At 31.5% G+C, this 21,181-nt stretch overlaps 3 protein-coding genes and 1 long non-coding RNA gene across 8 annotated transcripts; 1 reads left to right on the top strand and 3 right to left on the bottom strand.

Moving 5' to 3' along the window:
* Window positions 1–1,621: 1,621 nt before the first annotated feature.
* LOC149891843 (uncharacterized) lies at window positions 1,622–10,888 on the bottom strand. 3 transcript variants are annotated; one of them, XM_090078694.1, is made up of 4 exons: window positions 10,309–10,888; window positions 8,189–8,326; window positions 7,562–7,744; window positions 1,622–2,860 (listed from the first exon to the last, which is right to left on the bottom strand). In XM_090078694.1, exons 1-4 carry the CDS (start codon window positions 10,769–10,771, stop codon window positions 1,683–1,685), a joined length of 1,962 nt encoding a protein of 653 aa, XP_089934820.1. In that variant the 5' UTR covers window positions 10,772–10,888; the 3' UTR covers window positions 1,622–1,682. The 3 variants fall into 3 exon arrangements, with proteins under 3 accessions (XP_089934820.1, XP_089934821.1, XP_089934822.1); XM_090078695.1 differs by lacking the exon at window positions 10,309–10,888 and adding an exon at window positions 8,813–10,025; XM_090078696.1 differs by lacking the exon at window positions 1,622–2,860 and adding an exon at window positions 6,563–6,700 and having other exon boundaries at window positions 10,309–10,824.
* Window positions 10,889–12,200: 1,312 nt separating this feature from the next.
* Window positions 12,201–20,722, bottom strand: LOC149891840 (uncharacterized). 2 transcript variants are annotated; one of them, XR_016449798.1, is made up of 2 exons: window positions 20,284–20,722; window positions 12,201–12,359 (listed from the first exon to the last, which is right to left on the bottom strand). It is a non-coding gene; the product is annotated as an uncharacterized LOC149891840 (long non-coding RNA). The 2 variants fall into 2 exon arrangements; XR_016449797.1 differs by lacking the exon at window positions 20,284–20,722 and adding an exon at window positions 12,619–12,790.
* On the top strand, window positions 13,072–15,332 carry LOC149891842 (uncharacterized). Of its 2 annotated transcripts, XM_090078691.1 has the most exons (2): window positions 13,072–13,825; window positions 13,929–15,332. In XM_090078691.1, exon 2 carries the CDS (start codon window positions 14,024–14,026, stop codon window positions 15,314–15,316), a length of 1,293 nt encoding a protein of 430 aa, XP_089934817.1. In that variant the 5' UTR covers window positions 13,072–13,825; window positions 13,929–14,023; the 3' UTR covers window positions 15,317–15,332. The 2 variants fall into 2 exon arrangements, with proteins under 2 accessions (XP_089934817.1, XP_089934818.1); XM_090078692.1 differs by lacking the exon at window positions 13,072–13,825 and having other exon boundaries at window positions 13,846–15,332.
* On the bottom strand, window positions 15,903–17,821 carry LOC149891841 (uncharacterized). Its single transcript, XM_090078693.1, has one exon. It carries the CDS (start codon window positions 16,752–16,754, stop codon window positions 16,125–16,127), a length of 630 nt encoding a protein of 209 aa, XP_089934819.1. The 5' UTR covers window positions 16,755–17,821; the 3' UTR covers window positions 15,903–16,124.
* Window positions 20,723–21,181: the final 459 nt, after the last annotated feature.

The raw sequence follows: 21,181 nt of genomic DNA, 5'->3' as shown, positions 1-21,181 counted from the left end.
GAAAAACTGGACCTCTGAATACCACACCGGATATCCAACATAACAAAGAAAAGGAAAAGTTTGTTAGAAAAACAAAAAGAAAGACAACTGTTGAAGAAAAATACTACAGTGAGGAGATTAAAGGAAGAAATAATAAAATGAATTTCGAATCTGATACAGCATTTTTGTATTGTTATGAACTTTATACGATGTCTTACTCTAAAGATCCATGGATTTGTTGTCAAAAACGCAGATCTTGGTGTCATTTTTTATATGTAGGCATAAATAGAAGTAGAAAAAAATTTATATGTGAACTATGCTTATAGACCAAATATTTATTATTAACTTTGTTTTTTTGATAATTTGTGTTTCGATTAATAAAAAACAAAAACCATTCTTGTTTGTCTATTTTATTTAAAGTGTGCCATCATAGGAGCAGTTAGTTGCCTATGATGGCATACTTGTATTTTTTTTTAATGGTATAAACTTATAAAAAAGCAAAATAGTAAAAATTCTGAGGTTCATTATTATTCTGCATGCTAAAGGGAGTATACCCATGTCAAAAATTATTTTTTTAGTTTTCAGGGAATGACTCAGAGAAACGGTGAAGTTAAGTATGCCATCATAGGCACCTTTCCCCTAACTTAACAGAAAAAACTTTTCATCTGCAGATAACTTTACTTATTAAAAAAAACTTATCTGACAGACTGCCTAAAAAAAATCGATATGTAAAAATAGCCGACAGCAAAATAAGTGCATAAGAACTATTATAATTGAAGCTAGCTGTGCAGTTGTACCATCACCAACTATAGAGTGCCCATTTAAGATAATAGTATCTTCGTCGTTTAAAAGCTGAGGCATTGTCTTGATCAGCTGGCGGTGAAAGTTTGCATTAGATTGAGAATCGATCATTAGAAACACAAAATCTACACCTTAACCTTTGATATCTGAAACAAAAAATTAAATGTATGAAACATTCAGGAAAAAAATTTGAAGTCTCAAATATCTCTTCTTTTGCAATAATTGTGAACTCACAATCATATGATAAATTATGTCAATTTGATAATTAATTGTAAACTTCATGATTTTTATGAGCTGTTACCATTTACTTCAATTGAAACAAATTTTAAAAAGAATTAAAAACTAACAGTCTAGAAGGTCGTTTCAGTTTTTTTTTAATTTTTTGAAATAGTTCTGATGAATTAAAAGTTTTATAATTTGGTTAGAACTTGACTGAGTAAAGAATTTATTTTCTATCTATAGTAAACAGTAGTAAACACTTTACAACAATCCAAAATTCCAAGTATCAAGCATGGTAGTTACTGAGATATTGGAAAAACTTGAAAATGGACAGAAAAAGTGCGTTTTTAACCCCAAAAATACGCTTTACTTAACAGCTATTTTTGACCGATCTTTTGACAAAAATAACCCCTAGGTCATAATGCACTTTTTAGACAGATAAAGCAATGAAGAAAAATATACTTTTGTGTTTGCTGTAGGCATTTCTTTCATAATATTCAGTGCACGTACACAATGCTTAATTAACCATTTTTCACTTATAATTCCTGACCTAAAGTAGTTGGCTGTGACTTTACCGATATGTGGCTTAACATAAGAATTAACTTAAACTGAACAAAAGATGTCATAAACAATTTTCTAAGTATTTCTAAAATCTAATTACAATGAATGACATGATGTAAAAATCACAAGCAATAACAGTACGGACGTAGGTCAGGAAACTCGTTCATTATACAACGAGGTTGATTGCCATAAAGATTTATTCTGCTAATGCTTCTATCAACAACTATTGAATTATCGGGTAAAATATCAGCATTTGCTTCAAAAGCTCCGTTACTTGGATAAACGGTGAAAACAATTTCGAAATATTGTTTGGCTACAATTGTGCTGTCATAGACAATGTCGCACGAGTCACAGATACTGTTTTTTTTTGTTTTTATAAACTGACTAACTTCGTTTCTAGGAGTTTTTAAGCCTGCCGATTTAATAGTACCAACGCTTAACCTTGCACAAAGACCTACAGCTTTTTTGTTCTCACTTATCAGCCGATTCAAATAGTCTACTACTGCTTGGGCAACTTTTTTTACCCTGGCGTCTGTTACAGGAACGTTTTTGTAGTTTAAACACGGACACCAATGATCTTTAACACCAGAGTTCTCACAGCTTCTAACTGCAGGATCGATATTGGTAAACAGACTCTGACCAATAAATGTCTTATTTGGGTAATCTGGGTAACTCAACATGTGTTGCAACGTTGCATAAACATCAAAATGATTGGTTAAAACGTTCGAGTTGTTTTTTAAAGCTGTGAACATCTGCGAGTGTTTATACTTAAAACTCGGAGGCAAGGTAATTGAAAAAAACGGTAGCCTCTCCTCTAACTTACCTTGCGTTGTTGCGCGGAAATCAGCAACGCGTGAACCGTGATCTCCGAATATTATTAATACGGTATGATTGACTCTAGCGGGAGATTTAAAAAAGTTTATTACATCCAAAATGTCATCATCAATTACCTGTAACATATTAAAATCGTCGTGTGCAATAGCTGAGTTTATAACCAAAGCCAGCTTTGGTATGTCTTCGTAAGTTCTCACAAACGTTTTAAGGAGTTCGCTGTTACATTCGACATCACATTTAAGCGATGGTGTCTGAGCCAACCAAAAGGGACGGAGATACCACGATGTTGGTGGATGAGTGAATCCATTTAAACGATAATGAAATGTACTCCATATTGGATTATCTTCACTAAACATTGTGACATAACCTGCTTTGTGGAGATCTTTGAAAATGAAATTGAATTGGTCACAAGTACCGGATTTGGTAAAACCTCGTCTTGTTTCTGGAAGGTCTTCTTCATGTTCGCCTGAAAAGTAAAAAGTTAAATGATTATATTTTACTTTTTGTAAACGCCTCCATTTTTGCATGAACGCCACTTAAATTTAGACAATTAATTATTTTTCTAATCAAGACATTTTTAGGAGCCTTAACAACCAAAGTGACCGTTGTAATAACAACAATACTTCTTAGAATTTGTATAAATTTTTTTTCGACAAATAAATTACTGAATCATTTCTTAATATCAACAGGAAGAGATTTGAAGTAATAAGGTTTTGATCATAGGCATCATCTTGCATCTTTTATGGATTTTAAAATTTCACTTAAGGAGAAATTGCATTGATAACAGAAAAATTATATTAATAGCAAAGAACTATCGTTAATTTAGACGTTCTCATGGACGTATAAACAATTAAGAAATAGAAGGTGGTTTTGACATGCGTTACAAACGTATAAATCATCCATCACATCAAAGTACGGCACTGATCAGTGTGAGAACGTAGAACAAAGGTGTTAAAATATTAGGAGAGGTAACAATTAAAGAATTGAAATGAAGCTTTTATATTTATAACGTCCCTATATACTCCCTTAAAAAGGTGTTCGGGCTCAAAGAAAGGGTTGGTAATGCACTAAAAAACCCAAGTTTTTATTTGGATTATTTTCCCAAAATTGTGTCTGCCCATTGAGCATCGTCTCCCAAAAACTCTTCGAGTGTTACGAAAAAATCGTTAAACTTTGTTCACAGTTAGACCTATTTGTGCTCTAAGTAAACTTTTGACGCGGTCAAAAATGAAAAAGAAATTACATAATTTGAGATACTTTAGTCATCAGCTGTCTTAAACATCAACGCAAGTAGTTTTTAATTGATCAGGAACATTAACTGTTCTTAAAGTAAAATTGATAACATGATATAGAAGATAAAATGATTTCAAAAGCAGATTTAACTACCATCACGCTAATTTTATCAATTTTTAGCGCTCTTTATTTTGAAATGTTGAAAGACTTTTCATTCACTTTTTATTTATTCCACTTGTTTTTAAAATAATTTTAGTTTATTTTATTGATAAAATTATCAAGTATTTAGAGATGATTTAAAACACCAAGATTAAAAAAGATATCATTTAACTATGCTGCCATTTTTATTTTATCGTGAATTTTAATATTGTTGCCAATATATTTAAAAGTAATTTTTTCAGCCAATAAAATCTTTTTGACACTTCTATTCAACCAGACTGTCTTGAAATTCATAGCAACAATGATCAAAAAATTGTATTTTATTTATTTCCTAAATCTGACTTTAGATTCATTCCGAACTTTAAGCTTTTAATGTTCAACGCCTTGGACAGTAACTGCTGCTCTAAACCAAACCCTTAGTGAGAAATGTGTTTTTTTAAAAAAATTGCATCTATAAATAAAAACTATTCAAGTCCTATAAAAATTCCATTAAAAAAAAAAACCTAATCCCAATATCCCTTCCGCTAAAATTTTTTAAATGTCATTTTAAGCACTGATATTTAATTTTGATATTTTTAATATTTTTACTGTTTTTGTTAGTTTAATTATTTTAATAATTATTGTTTGTGTGGTTTCATTATTTTTGTTATATTTATTTATTTTTTTTGTTTACATTTTTTTATTTATTATTTTTTAGCATTTTTTTTTTTATAAGTTTTATTTTTGTTATATTTATATTTTTTTATTGTTTTTATGATTTTATTGTTTTTGTTATTTTTATTAGTTTTATTATTTTTAGCATTTTTAATGTTTTTGTTAGTTTTTTTTATCTATTTTTTTTACTAACCACATTCTGTCATTAAATATAAAAGAATAGTATAAATTTTTTTTAATACTTTTTAATCTCTACTTTTTAAAAAGTTCATTAACTTTATTAGGATAATACACTTTCAAGTATGATCTTAAAAAACTAGTTTATCTTATTTAAGTTCATCTAAAAAACCATAATAAAACAATTAAATGGTCTCTAAGCAAAACTAATTTTTTCAAATAAATAAGGGATATACTTTCCCCTGGAAACTTTCCAAAAATTATTATTTTTTTTTTTTATACCTGTTTTAGATATTTTAATGTTTAGGGTTTCAAAACTCATTGTGGTTATCCATAAAAAGTTTTCTTATTAGACCTTTCTCGTTTTTGTTAAGATTCAGCTCATTTGTTATTGCATTTTATTAGCAGAAATTTTTTTTTTTTATAAACATGTAAAGGTAGATTTTTAATGGAAACGTGTTACATGACAGTTGAATTGTAAATTGCCCTTTTTTAAGTTCTGATATTGAATCTTCTGTAAATAATCGAGTCGACGTTTTTGTTTCATCGAGCTCCTCTTTTCATAAGGTTGAAGCTCTTTTCATTTCAATATGACAAAAATAAGTCCGTATCAAAAACAAAGATGTGACAGATTATAAAATAATTGACTGTTCAATTTCGTCTAATTTTTAAGCGCTTTGAGCTGCCCAACTTGTTTCCATAGGTCTTTAGCAAATTATCGAAAACAAAAGCAAAAAGCGAGGACTTGCTTGTAAACTTTCAGCTATTTGTTCAAAATGGAGATCAGAAAATGACTTTTACACTTTAAATTAATCTGTAAAAAAGAAAGCTTTGATATAAACGAATAGTATACACAATGAGAACTCTTGGAATAGAACGTTCTGGAATTCAAAGATATATGAAACTCATTAACATGCTAAAGCCAATGGTCTAAAAAATCATAAACTTGTTTTGAAAATAGCAAATATTACTGAGGAAGTCGCACAGGGAAAAATAGCTGATGCTGTGGCTGATTTATGACAACAATGTCAAATGATGACGGGATTTTGAATATCGGAGTATCAAATGATGCCACGTAGCAGCGTATATGATTATCTTGATTGGATGGTGTGTTTGCAGTACTCTCAACCGACAGTGGAAAAGTTTTTGATTCTAAAGTGATCGAGTATGCAGGGGATGCTCCTTAAATTAGAATCATGCTTAAAGAGATTCTACTGTTTATGCCCAGTGGAAACTTTAATATTTGTAAAATGAAGTTTATTGATTTTTCAAGTGGCACGGAGAGAGAAGAAGCGAATCGCATTTTCCAACGATTGATTAAAAAACATTAAATTGGGTAATTTTTTTGGACGACGGAGATAACAAAAGCTGTAATAGTCCCAAAGATGTTTATCATGACACTCAAATGACTTAATTGGAACGTGTTAGGCACTATTGGAACCCAAAAGTGGAAATCGAAAGAAAAAAAAAAAAAATGATAGAACTTGGTGGTTTTGGGAGATTGAAGGATTCAATAATTAATAGACTGCAAAATTTTTTTACTGTGGCACTTAGACAGAATACTGGTGATTTAGCTATCATGAAATCACCAGCGCTTGCCACTCTTTTCCATGTTGTATCATTAAAAGTTACCAACTGGCACAAACTACATTGCCCAAAGAGTGCAAGTAGTTGGTGTAGATTCAACAGCGACAAAGTGCATAGCGCTGGTCATGGTCTTCCCTTAGAAATTTTATGCTAGATCGACCTGTGTTTGAGTAGCTCATTAAAGTAGATGAAATTTGAAAATGTCATCACGGTAAAGCAATAAATGCAAACGAGTCCTTCAATGAAAAAATTTGGGATCGTATACGGAATACAAAATTTGTTTTATTGACAGTCCTGAAGTTTACGCAGTGGCGAATTTTAACATTCGGATGAAATCGTCGATCCCAATAAATGAAAAACGGAACATAAGTCCAGGTTGTTACACTGCTTTGAACAATTTTTTAAAACAATTCGACCAATATAGATAAAATCTGCATTAAATGGTCTATCTATCGAATAAACTCATGCAACAAATTGCATCATCAAATATTAAGAGCTGAAAAAAAAAAGAAGAAAAATGACAAAACCTTAGAAAAGCAAAGTAAAAAGTATGAAGTTTTTAATTTCAATTAAATTCACATATGCAATATTTTGTATATTTGTAAATTTTAAACTTTTTTTCACATTTTGTGTCTTCTTAGTTGGAGGTTTTTAAAATCTCAGCCGCAATTGCAAGAGAATCACTAGAGGGGTTTGTCTGAAATTTTCAGCATATCTTACTTTTAACAAGAGCTTTGTTTTAAGTGAAACTGAATTTTGACATATAAAGGAAAAAATCAGTATGGCAAAGTTGACCTGTTCGATTACAGCTATTCTAACTTACAGCTATTCTAACTTACAGCTATTCTAACTTACAGCTATTCTAACTTACAGCTATTCTAACTTACAGCTATTCTAACTTACAGCTATTCTAACTTACAGCTATTCTAACTTACAGCTATTCTAACTTACAGCTATTCTAACTTACAGCTATTCTAACTTACAGCTATTCTAACTTACAGCTATTCTAACTTACAGCTATTCTAACTTACAGCTATTCTAACTTACAGCTATTCTAACTTACAGCTATTCTAACTTACAGCTATTCTAACTTACAGCTATTCTAACTTACAGCTATTCTAACTTACAGCTATTCTAACTTACAGCTATTCTAACTTACAGCTATTCTAACTTACAGCTATTCTAACTTACAGCTATTCTAACTTACAGCTATTCTAATTGTGCCATCAAAGTTTTATTTTCACAAAGAAAAAAGAAACATGTTTCAATTTTACTTTTATGAATCCTGATAAAAGAGAAACTTATTTCAAAGTTAATAAACAGCAAAATAATCAGCAGAAAAGAAAATACGTCAAACCTAAGAGAATCGCAGCTAGCTGTGCTGTTGTTCCGTCACCAACAATAGTGTGCCCGTTTAGGATTATAGTGTCTTCATCGTTTAAAAGCTGAGGCATAGTCTTGATCAGCTGTCGATGAAAGTTTGCATTAGATTGAGAATCAATCATTAGCAATACAACATCCAACCCTAAACCTTTCACAACTAAAACAAGAGAAATGTTGTATATGTAAAATGCATATAAAATGTATATAAATGTGTATACGCAAAGTTGTATGCTTACATTTAAAACAAGATGAGGATAAAAAATACACCCAAAGACTTTTTTTTTGAAATTTCTTTAAGTTTTTCTTGTTGTAAACTTTAACATTCTTGATGTCCTTACAATTACTTTTTTTGCTTTTACACATAAACGGGGCTCGGTGATAAACTCGTGTCTAATTCTTTTTCAGGCTATCACTTTAATTGCATCACATATTGTTTAAAATTTTAACGGCCAATTAAAAGTAAGTAAACAAACATGTAAGATATAAGAAAATTAGAACCTCAGATACTTTTTTTGTGCATCGCAAGTTGATGGAGTTTTTTTTCTCTCCCAATCAAGAATGGCTTGTAGTTAGTAAACATTCATTAGGAGCTGTTACTTACCATGTCGCTTTAACGCAGTTTCCCTAAATGCTTCTTGTGAACGTGAGGTAATATGAGCATGAAACTCTACGTGATAAAAACCGCTTCTATACATTTCAACTCGAATAAAATCATCTTCCAACTTATGCTTGAAGACACCTAAACAGAAAAATACGTTGAAATTTTAGAAGTTAAACAGAATTCATCGATTTAAAAAGTTAAACAGGATTCATGAAGTTAAGCAGAATTATTTATTATAGGACACCAACTTAAAGTAATTAAATTGTAGAAGTTCTACGACGTATCTTATATCTTACTACTAAAAATGGGAAACAATTGAGAGGAAATTATTCCAACCAAACCAAACACCGTTACACAAATCGTGAAATTACAAGATAGATAAAGAGCACTGAAAAATCTGAAAAGTAAAAAATACTACCACAAAAAGAAAGTGAAATGGTATTTAGAGAATGCTTGAATGACTTCTTCGATTCTATACATGAATGCCTGGCAAATGTTGTTAGCAGGAAGGTAAAAATGGTTTTTTTTCAATATCAAAGAAATTATTTAGGCGCTGTTCATGAACTAACACATCCAAAGGAAATCAGAAAACGAAAAACTTAGGAGAGGTTTTACTATACTAACCCATCTTACAAGGAAGTACATCGCGAGTACCCACGCCTTCGATCAGGGGAGTCTCAAAACAGAAAATAACAGTTGCTTCACCTGATCTGACAACTACATTTGACAGAATACATACAGGTAATCGTAAGCGGTATCATCAACTGTTATTGCCTATGGAGTTAAAAACCCTGGTCTTTGCTTTGGAGTTAAAAACCCTGGTCTTTGCTTTGGAGTTAAAAACCCTGGTCTTTGCTTTGGAGTTAAAAACCCTGGTCTTTGCTTTGGAGTTAAAAACCCTGGTCTTTGCTTTGGAGTTAAAAACCCTGGTCTTTGCTTTGAGTAAGAGTTTGTTAAAGAAGCAAAAGAGTGCTTTACGTTGAAAAATGGTGAAAAGTGAATCAAACAAAGTTTCGTAAAAAATGTTCCACTTTCTGAACACTGGGACAGAAAAATGTTGCAAGATGTAACTGGTTGCAGTGATAGTGAGAGATGATCTATTCTGGTTTTCGAAGATGGAAGTTCAAAAATAGATATCTCAGTATCAGATTCATCGCTGTTGTTTTCATCCTTGTATCTCACTTGCTCCTGTGTGTGGATTAATGCATCCCGTGAGTGTAATAAGTTAGATGTTCAATTGGAATAAATTTTCCAAACTTAAGCTTTGTGGGAACTTGATCCGTAGCTGAGAAGACAAAATTGTCTTCAATTTTGTAACTTTTTCAGTGAAAATTTTTGCCGTTTATTCGGCCGGCAGAGATCCAGAAGCTCGACAATTCCCGTGCTTGTTCTTTAGATAAATTTTGATATTTATGCTCCTTCGGTTTTCCTTAGTGTACTCATCGAATGTAATAGAAAAAAGTTTTCCACTTGACCCTTTATGGTTGATGTTGTTTATAAAACCATTCTTCACACCAAACGTTTTTACTAGCTGTATTGCTTGTTTGTGATTTTTTTTTAGAAAGTCTTTCTTCTATTTTTTTCTTCTAGCAGTTAACAAAGGTATTGAAACTAAATTTTTAAAGTGCTTTAAGTCTTCGAATCACTTGCTTTCGAAAATAGTTGAAATCTTCGGATTTTGTAATTCTGTCACAGCTTTTGTTGTCGGTTTTTTTGCGTTTCAATTTTCAGCTGGAGAACTTGAAAATTTTTGATTTTCCACAAAGTTTATTCACGCTTTTTCTTTGTTAATGTGTTTCCATGCGTTTGATTTGAAAGTGAGTAAAACTGTTGTTTCCTGTAATGTATAAAATATGAGGAATGGAGTAAAGGCTTTCATAATTTATTTAGACAAAATAAACAAGTTGAATCTGTTTACAAGCAAAACTAATAACAACGTAATCGGGAATGATAATTAAAGCTTTTTATGCGCCAGTCAAACAACTTCAACCATTTTCAAATATTTCCACGCATTTTCTAGCAAAAAAAAATTATTTTCCGAAAAATTGCTATTTGAAGTTAAATAATCGTTAAAAACCTTAAACTCCAAAAAAATTCCTCAAGAAAAATGCAAAGTTAACCTTTTTCATCGCTTTCTAAACGAATAGGATTTGATAACTTCACATCAAAATCTTCGTTTATGTATCTGTTGTCAGAGTTGTGTCTGTAAATGTAACGTATTTGAACTGTAGAAAACAAGCCTTTGCCCGATGTCTGCAGAACAAACCATCCCTCTTCGGTAATTCTACCATAACGAACCATAGAACATGAAATAGAATGAGTTTGCATAAAGTGTAATATGTCTGGACTAAACGCATTAAGAGATGGTATAACGCACACGTTTGAATTACTTCTGGATCTTTGTGAGTTAGTAAAGTATTTCGTCATAAAATCCTTCCGTAAAGTTAACCAGTTGACTTCTTTTTTAGTTAAAAAGGCCGTAGTAAAGCAACAATAAAAGAATCCAATAAAAAAAGCTGCAATAATTAGAACAGAGGTCCATAGTTTCAAACTTAAAAATTTAAATCTTATTCGAAATCTCATCTTAGTTTTATTTTAACAACGTCTTTACAATTAAAAAAAAAAAAAAAATTGAAAAATGTGGTTTTCTCATATTACAAGTCAAGCTCTTACAATTCTATTTTAAAAAATAGAAAACGCGTGCAAGCTTGTCACAATGGAGACTTAACGCAATAGAAACTAACTGTTAAACAAACATCTTAACAATTAAAAATTCTGTTTGAATAAAAATTTCTTACAAATTTAATAAATATAGAAGATTTACAAAGTAACTTTAGTCACTAATTAAGGGTCCAGCATTTTTATTCTTCTTCGAGAGGCTGATAAATGTTACTAATGTTGACATCAAATACTTTAACAATGTCTGGTATAATAAAAGTTAAATGATTGGAATTTTCTCTTTTTTTAATTCTATGATCATCGAGTCACCATATTATATATGATTATCGAGTCACCATGTTCGTTCATCATACAATCAGAGTTAGATTTTCAAAAATTGTCAAACGATAACGAGAGGATCACCATTATATACCTTTGGACACGTTTTGACGCATTTGGGTACGTTTATAAATTCATAATTTTTAAAAAGATAGATTTTTTTTTGGTCTTTATTTTTATGTTATATTCTGATTCAAAAAATTTGTTAAAAACTTTGTTTTTGATGAACTTCAATTTCGTACTTTTTTTCGAATAATTAAAATATTTCTTTTTATGACAATTTAAGGAGAAGCGTGGTTTATTAAGTATGGGTTAGAAGCGCAATTTGTTCAGATCGTAAAGCGAATAATTTATAAAAGCCCTAAAAAATTATAAAGATAGCAGCTATGAATCGGAATTATCGTTAAGTATCTAATGATACTGTTAATGTGCCTTGCTTTGTTTTAAATTATTAAGTATTGTTAAATACCTTGAAATAGTGTTGAGGCATGTTAACAATATGCTTTAACGTTATTACAAAAACACTGTTAATTCTTGATCATTCGACCAAACACTACTAGAGTTTTGCCGCCACGTTGCTGTTCATTCTCGTCGCCGCTGTCGTATACATGCTCCAACTCGTCGAAAACTTAATCTGAAGTTCCCAGTGGGCAAAGCTACGTCGGAACAGTGTTGGATCAACGTTGACTTTTACGTTGAAATGACGTTGGATTTAGGTTGGAAATGGAAATGTTGGTCGACGTCTAACTAATTAAGTTAAAACGACGTCAACATTTCGATGTAAATACGATGTCACCTTCGAGCGATGTTTATTCAACTTTATTTAATTTTTTGTCAAATTTAGGAAAAAATCTTTTGTATACACATACATAGATACATGCAGGCTTATTTTGAGTATTATCGTTAATTCTTATATATTCATATCGCTCTATCAAAATATAAATGTGTACGAATTAATATTTTGATAGAGCGTTATATGAATATGTAGGGGTAAATTAGAAAGAATAACAAACAATTATAAGGAAATTATATTTTTAAAAACTTCCTATTTTTAAATGACGTCCACCCTCTTCAACGTCAACTTTGTCAGGGGCGTATCTTAAGATCTTTCGAACTTCGCATTTTATTTCCGCAATTGCTAAGCCATTTCTTCCCTTTGCTGCTATAACAATAGCTAAACATAAAGATATAGTATATGTTAACTATATATTACGATAAAAGTTGTAAAGATGAATTTATAAAAATAAACATATGACAGTTGGAGTCCCTGAAGAGTTTCTATGATAATTCCAAGTTTGTCAAGAAACGGTTGATTAATATATTGCTAATATTATATATTAAATAATAATACTTAAAACTATTACTTAAAACGTTCTTTGTAGTGATCATTTTCAAATGTCAATTTTCTTTTAAAATTAGGAAATTTTTTTTACCTATAATAAGTTCGAGAAGATTTAATTTTTCAAAGGTTTGCTTTTCTGTTACTGTCACTCTTTTTTCTCATCATTGCAGTTGGTCCCTTTCATGTTGAATTTCATCATCACTTTAAAATTACCTTTCCATTATGTTTTTAAGATTATCTTTTAAAGAAATCCTACCAACCTTTGAAAGCACTGTTGTAAAAAATGACCAAAAACTACTTTGAGCTGACCCGAGAAAACCGCTTTGATAGGGTGAAACTACAATGTTTCCTGACTCCAAAAATGTAAAATTTGAAATCTAACTATTTCGTCCAAGAAAATAATTTTGATTTTTAGTTTTTAGTACTTTGCACAATAGGGCGAAATGACAGCTTTTCAAATTTTGCATTTTTACAGCATTCAAAAACTCTCCAAAATTAGCATTTATTACTCTAAAACATAACAGTCTATATAGCAAGTATAATTTGCATTTATTTTAACTCAGAAGATAAAATTTTACCTACAATTTCATGGTTGAACTATATTATAAACATTTTGTTGCATCAAAATTGTAAATATGCTAAAAATTCCGGGAATTGGCAGTGAACATGTTTATTTAAAGTGTTTCACTTATCAGTTGTGTGAGAAAAATTTCAAAATGCCAAATTTTTCAAAAAATCATGAAGATTGTCGGAAATCTGTCTGTGTCTTGTGTCTGAAGAAGTGCTCTCGAGAGTTGACACAGTTCCTTGTTGAAAAGATCCTCAAACATTACCATACAAGTCTTGATTTGACTGATACCAGAGTGCCAAGAGGCATTTGTGACTCATGTCGAACAATTCTTCGGAGAAAAGATGAAGGAAAAGATGTTAACCTGCCACCTTTGTTTCCTTTCTCATCTATAAAAGTTAGACCACCAACAAGAGATCAAGGTTGCAACTGTCTTATTTGTCAAGTTGGACATTTGAAGTTGAATGAGAAGAGCCCAGTGGACTATTCTAAACCTGTGGAAGATTGTACCCCTCAAAGATGTGGTGATTTTTGAGTCTAGTTGGAAGAGGTCTGCCACATCAGTGCACTCCATTCACTTTTAGAGAGAATCTCAAGCAGCTAGCTACAGCTGATCCACTCGCTGCAGAGCAAATAGCTACTCAAGTCATCTCTACTAAACCTTCCACACCTGGTGGTACTGCCAAAATATCGCATCCTAAAGGCGGCCCACCACTTAGAGTTAAAACAGGTGATACTTTTACATATACATATAAAGATGGCAGGTTCAGAGGGAATACCTTTAATTTTAAAACTTAAAATTACAAAAAGTGTTAATATAATTTCATTTTTAGGAAGCTCAAGTGCAAGAGCTCTTTTTCCTGAACCCAGCATCAAAACTGAAGATCTTGTACAAGTTCAGCTAAACACAGGACTGTCCAACCTTGGCATGAAGAAATTGGCATCAACCATCAACAGAGTCAGTGACACCAAGATTGTGGAGACTAGTTTTCTAGCTAAGTTTGAAGCCATTGGCAAACAGTTGTCTGAGTTTTTTACTCAAACCAGCATCCAAGTTTTATCAGAGAGTAACTCCACTGACTTTGTGGTTGTGCATTGCAAGGATCTTGCCGAGCTTTTGAATGAAGTCCTGCTTTCTCGAAGAGTTTTCCAGAATCATATTGTCAAGTTGGGAATTGATGGAGGTGGAGGATTTCTGAAAGTTTCTCTTGGCATCATGGAGTTGGATTCTCACTGTGATTCAAGGTCACCACCACGGAAAAAACTTTTAACTCAGAGGACTGCCAAAGACAGTAGTGTAAAGCGTCAAATGCTTGTGGCTTTATCAGAAGGACTACCAGAAAACCTTGAAAATGTGAGGCAGATCTTGTCTTTAATCAAGTTAGACAAAGTCAACTTTGTTGTCTCATGCGACATGAAACTTGCCAACATCCTTTGTGGCCTTCAGAGCCATGCAAGTACTCACCCTTGCTCTTGGTGCAACACAGAATCAAAGCATCTTTCTCAATCAGGATCTTTGAGGACACTAGGCTCACTTGTTGCCTGTTATCAAGAGTTTGCTAAGTCTGGTGGTGATATCAAAAAGGCAAGATCTTTTGGCAATGTAGTGCATGAACCTTTGCTATCTGGTTCGGAAAACAAACTCATCTTGGAGCTCATACCACCAATGGAACTCCATCTTCTCCTTGGTGTGGTCAATCACATGTACAAAGCCATGACAGAAGTTTGGCCCAATGTTGTCAAGTGGCCCTCAGCTCTCCACATTCAACAAGAACCATACCATGGTGGGCAGTTTGCAGGGAATGCCTGTCACAAGCTTCTCAGCAATCTTGACCTCCTTCAAAGAATTGCAGAGACTGAGTCTGCTTTTCAAGTCTTTGGAATCATTGATGCCCTTCGAAAGTTTAAGTCTGTGGTGACAGCATGTTTTGGTATGGTTCTGGAGGATGACTTTTCTGAAAAAATTGATCGCTTCAGAGACTCATATTTGGCAATCATGAACATCAGTGTGACTCCAAAAGTTCATGCTGTTTTCTTCCATGTGAAGCAATTCATTGAGATCAAAAGGGCTCCCTTGGGGATCTTTAGTGAGCAGACAACAGAATCAATGCATCATAATTTCAGCTCACATTGGCAGAGATACAAAAGAGACCGCAATCATCCTGAGTATGCAAAGAGGCTTCTTTCATGTGTTGTGGACTACAACAGCAAGCATTTGTGAAGAATCAAATATTGAGAAGAATTTACTTTTTGTACCATTTGCTCTTTATGTGTTTAGAATCAAGAGGTTGTTTTTGTGTTTTGGCTTAGAATAACTAAAAGAATCATTTAAGAAAGTGTTTATTATTTCCATCTTGTTAATGAAAAACTATATCAGTTGTGTCAGAATAAACTATTATTCAAGTGAATTTTAGACAGTTATGTTTTGGAGTAATAAATGCTTATTTTGAAGAGTTTTTGAATGCTGTAAAAATGCAAAATTTGAAAAGCTGTCATTTCGCCCTATTGTGCAAAGCACTAAAAACTAAAAATCGAAATTATTTTCTCGGACGAAATAGTTAGATTTCAAATTTTACATTTTTGGAGTCAGGAAACATTGTAGTTTCACCCTATCAAAGCAGTTTTCTCGGGTCAGCTCAAAGTAGTTTTTGGTCATTTTTTACAACAGTGAAAGATGAGCTACCTATATAAATATAACGTATTAAATACTTACATAAATATAACCCATTAAACTATATATTTGACATTTTTTAAATTATAGTTTACTCATTGAAGGCGATAAATAATTTTAAAAAAAAATACTGAAATTCTAGGAACAAGTTGATTAAGTAATTTATTTACCCTAAGCAAGTAAGATTGTTTATCTACAGCTCATTTCAAATTTTAAAAAACAGCTCATTTCAAAGTTAAAAAACAGACCATTTTTTTATTTGTTTGTAAAATAAAAAAATCAGGAACATTTTCAGCTGACTTATCAGCAGCCCCAGATCCATTTTGTAGAATAGTTTGTTGATGAAAACAGTAACCGCTTAACAACACCTAACATAACTAGATGCATAGTCAAGTAAGAAATTCTGAACACAAGAAATATCGTAACCAAGAAGTATCCTTCTCTTAAACTGATGACCTGGGTAATTACCTTGGGAAAAGCTAATATCATTTCTCAAGGGACAGTTCAGTTCTTGAAATACAACTCGGTTTTCTACATATACACCATGGACTGAGCGTCTTTCACAGGAATCATATCCATTGTGGGACTTAATACATTTCAACATCTGCCTAACTGGAGCATCACAACAAAAATATTTGATATCCACTTCATATGATTGACCATTGTAGTTAAATCCAGTTGCTTTTAAATTTTTGTATTCTACTAAAAAATCATTCAAAAACTCATGAACAGGATCTGGTTTTTTGGTGCCACAGTAAACTGCTATAATAAACGGTTTAAAGTCATGAAATGAACCAAGTATTGACCATAATTGTGTATTGCTACTTTTAAATAAAGGAAGACCATCAATATTAATTCTTAAATGTATCTGACTTAAAGACATTATATCTCCTGTTACAGATTCCAATAGTCTTGTTATCCTATTTAAGATACCTAGATAGAGATATTCACCTCCACTTACAGGTAAAGTGTTTACATAACGTGGCATTTTTAATAGTGTTCGGCTGTCTTTAGGTAAATCGTTGTGACCATTATTGAAGAGAATTTGCAGAAGTTCATCAAAAGATACATGCTTACATTTATTGTGAGTGACCCATAAAGCTAACTCTTCAGAAAGAATTTTTTTTTTTTGATACAGACACCCTATGTTGATCACTTATAGCAGATTTGCCAACATCTGATATAAATGAATAAATACAATCACTTAATCTACTCCCAATTCCATTATAAATATCATCTATATCTGATCTCGGAGATTTACTAAGATCAACAGAATCCAGATCATCATTTTCAAATTGTAAGGCAATACTTACTAACTGGTTAAGTTGGTGATTGTGAGCTCTCCAATTATTTATGTAGGACATCTAAATGTTAAAACCATAAAACAAATATGATCGTAGTATTAGTGCTTCACTTATCTTTAGTAAAGCTAACTATGTGACCGGTACAGGTACTACCAGTGGTAGGTAAGGCCTTTAGCTACCATCTACTACTGCTTTATCCTATAGCTACCATCTACTACTGTTATATCCTTTAGCTACTGTTATATCCTATATGTGATTCTTTTGAATAATAAATATACATTTTGAAAAAAGCACCCTTGAAAGTGCGATTTAGTAACAATAAAACCTAAAAACTAAACCAACCAAACTTCTTTTAACGAACTTTGCTTGATTTTATAACTGTTTCCGTTGCGCAGAAATGAGTTGAATTTTCATATTGGCGGGAAATTAAAATGCTTGCAACCGATCAAAGACTGACATCGAAATAACATGGAATAACTAATGTCAAACATCTGACATCGATTCAACTTAAGATTTTGTCAGTTGACGTCGTCGATGACAATCTAACTGAATTCCAATGTTAGATTGACATCGGGTGTCCACTGGGTTCTCTTGTTTGCTCAATCTCCAAAATGATGGCTAAATGAGTTGCTTTGAGATGCTTTTAAAGTTCTGTGGTGTTTGTGGTCCTTGTTTTTGTAGATTTTTTTGCGGGCATTTTCCTTCGACAAAAGTGCCGTTTTCATGATTTTCAAAATATACGTATGATCGCTAAAATATTGAATAAATCGCTAAAATATTTTCTACAGAACTACTGTTAAAATCGCGGGAAAATACACAAATAAAAACTTATATGATTTGAAAAAAACTAAAAAAGATCGGTCTTTTAATACCGATATATTTACATAAATTATCGGTATTTTAATACCGATATATTTCGATACTAAATGTACCATTTAGTATCGAAATATATCGGTATTAAAATAAAGATAACGCATAGACGAAATTTTGCGGGTGAGGAAGATTTGCTGTACAAATTTTATAACTTGGGCTTGTCTTACCAAATATCATGAACAGTTGTTTAAACTTGCATAAATGAAAATCTTACGCGTCTAACTAAGCTAACTTAAATAAGCGCGCTAAAAATGATTTTTTAAATCGTTACCTTTAAGTACCATAAAGTACTTTTAGAGCGTTAAATTACTTTTAAAAACCTTTTATTTTTTTTTAATTTTTTTTTTTTTTTATTAAACTTATCTTAAACTGTCGAATAAAAATGCTTAAAATAAAACACAGTGGTAGACATTTTTAACAATTTTGGATTGACAAAGTGCAAAATAAAGATAAAAGAAAAAAAAAACAAAAACATTTCAATTCACCTAAATGAATCATTTTGAGTCAATTATTAAATTAGTAACGATGGTAATAATCCGTAAGTATCAAAAAGTTGCTTTATGGTTTATAAAAAATATTTTACTTGAGAGTAATTCCATGTAAACGTAGGGAAGTCATTCTACCCACCCCCCTCAGATTTCCATTAAATTTATAATCAGTGGTTCTTATCAATGAAACATAAAAAATGCAAAATTTGAGCAACTCCAAATGGTTCAAAAGTTATGATGTTTTGAAATTTAGTCTAAAATCCCATACTTTTTGTCCATGTCTGCCATGATGGAATTTAAAGCATCATCTTTTTTTGAATAATTTAAATTCTAGTGGGCGAAAACAAATGTGCTGAATCCAAATATGCAGAGAAAATAACATATAAAAAAGCTTTTCAGTCTTTTCTTGATTTTAAAATGGCGAAGACAAATTTTCCATTTTTTTACCATGGGTTATACGTTCACTAATTCCTGGAGTTGCCCAACTCTCATGGGCTTGAATTTTTTCAGATAAAAAAGAAAATTGTTAAACCATCTTAAAATTAAAGATCGTTTTGGTCTTTTGAAACAAAGATGTGCTATTTTGAAATATTACAAAGATGTGCTATTTTGAACATTACAAAGATGTGCTTTTTTGAACATAAGACTGAAAATCCCATTTTTTGGGCCGATGTTCTCCATTATGGACAATTTAGTGGTACCTTTTCCTGATTGATTCAAGTTATAGTGGAAGATATTGGCTTAAACTTGGTATTTGATCATTTTTGATCAGTAAACAGGTGCTCGATTGGAATTCAACTAGGAGGTGAATGTCATCTGATAACGTACACACCCTTAATTGAAATTGAGTATCTTGAAGACCTTTCTGATGATGTCAGAGAAATGTTTATGAGGAGGACTGGGCTATCAGTTATCAATGTCAAATCAACAAATTGTCCCCATCATAAATATGTTTATTTGAAGCACTATGCAATTAAAGTAACACAATGCTGCAATCAGTGATATTTAAGTTCTAAATATAATTTCAATTTCCATTTTTACTTAGTTCTTGTAGCATTAATCTAATTTCTAGTTTTAATTTTACTTGTTTTGAATCAGTTCTGATGAAATAAATTTTAGTTCAGTTCTTATGATTTCAATAACTTTACTTCTTATTTCAGTTACTAATTCAGTTTATATTTTACTTCTATCAAATTTTACAGCAATTAGTAGTCTTAACGACACTAATTTTTTTGAAAAAGTTTATAGTTAACGTAATGGCAAGCACGTGACCAGTTTTGTGGTCCAATGATACATTCTGTAATCATTCCAAATATAATCGTTATGGTCTAACATGTGCGCCAATTTTAAAGCAAGTATGTAAAATTTGTAAATTAATTGTCAAATTAAAAAAAAAAACTATCGTATTAAAATTTGTTTAATATTCAATAATTTTTGTTCGGTAATAATTCTTAATTCTATTCCTATTTTCGTTTTTTGATGCTTACATTCAATTCTATTTCAGTTTTCGTCCTTCAGATAATTCCTAATATTAGTTTTTATTCACATTAACGAAATCAATTATTTTTACTTCTTATTTTACTTCACGTTAATGAAAATATCACTGGCTGCAATACATTTGATGCTCATAATAAAGCTAGGAAAAGTATTTACAGCAGTTCTTTTTTCTTTTCTCAAATTTGCATTTACTGCTTATTTTAGTTAACCTTTTAAAGTTTAACAATTAGGCATCAAACAATCTTTCAGCTTTAGATATCTTTTTTTAAACATTTTTTTTTATAGATATTGCAGGTTCGTATTATTTTACAGCCAGTCTTCAAGAAATTAACTTGGATATAGCAAAGTCACTTACAAATAAAGGCGAATTCATAGTACCAGGTGAAAAGCTTTGTCCACAATGCAGATATAACTTAGCATCATGTGAAGAATCAGAAGTGGGCGAGAGTCAGTCATGCTAAAGCCAACAAGGTCATTGATCAACAGTAAATTTAACTAATTCCTCGGTAAATATATTTTGTTATAAAATATCATTATTTTGTTGAAACCTTTTTGAATGGAGCTGTTTAAAGTCGAACATTTCAAAAAGATGTCATATGAATTATTTTGATTTTTGCTTTTCCACGTTCAGTTTACCGTGTAACTTAATTATCACGCAAAAAAATCGGGACGATAAAACTTTTGCTCTTCGGCTTCTATTAGCCCGCTGTGTACGCCTTACCATATAATGTACGGACGCAAAATACGCAGCAAATAGAACAAGTAAGAACACCTGATAGCACTTTGAGGCGAATGCAGTATTTAAATACAGTTATATTTCAGTTTTGGAAAAGATTTTCTACCACCAACCTAAATGAATTAAGACAATATCAAGTTCATTGCAAAACTAACAATTCAGATACCAAGAAATTGTTAGTTAATGAAGTAGTGGTCATACATGATGATACAAAAGTTCCTCAATGTGACTGGCGATGAGGAAAGTCGAAGGAAATAAATTTGAGAAGTCGATGGGAAAACACAGTTTCAAGTCGAATCAAGAGAATGAGTAAAAACAATCTTCGAGTTGTTCAGAAATTAATCTTAAAAGAACAAAAAATTTGTAAAACTTTTTGAGATCAAGAAAAATTTTAACGATGCTGAATTTTATTAGAAACTTCACGCCTTTTGTTTAAAAAATGCGGTTTTTTTTTTTTTCGAAAGACTGTTTGAAAAAATAAAAGTAGATGAACCAAAAATTTGTGTTTTCTGAGAGC

This window comes from Hydra viridissima, unplaced genomic scaffold, assembly GCF_058129835.1.
Source record: "Hydra viridissima isolate aposymbiotic clone 2 unplaced genomic scaffold, HvirCarnegie_v1 scaffold_2, whole genome shotgun sequence".
NCBI classification, from domain to species: Eukaryota; Metazoa; Cnidaria; class Hydrozoa; order Anthoathecata; family Hydridae; genus Hydra; species Hydra viridissima.
Note: the sequence above shows the minus strand (reverse complement) of the source record. Positions and strands in the feature narration are given on the sequence as shown.

Bases quoted from the DNA above. Each gene is read 5' to 3' on its own strand.
- LOC149891842 (XM_090078692.1), top strand. From the start codon at position 13,853: ATGGCAGGTTCAGAGGGAATACCTTTAATTTTAAAACTTAAAATTACA.
- LOC149891841 (XM_090078693.1), bottom strand. From the start codon at position 16,754: ATGCCACGTTATGTAAACACTTTACCTGTAAGTGGAGGTGAATATCTC.
- LOC149891843 (XM_090078694.1), bottom strand. From the start codon at position 10,771: ATGAGATTTCGAATAAGATTTAAATTTTTAAGTTTGAAACTATGGACC. The intron at 8,327-10,308 runs GTTAACTTTGCA...TTTTCTGTTTAG, and splicing joins TTTAGAAAGCGATGAAAAAG to GTGTCTTCAAGCATAAGTTG. The intron at 7,745-8,188 runs GTAAGTAACAGC...CTCTTGTTTTAG, and splicing joins AACTGCGTTAAAGCGACATG to TTGTGAAAGGTTTAGGGTTG.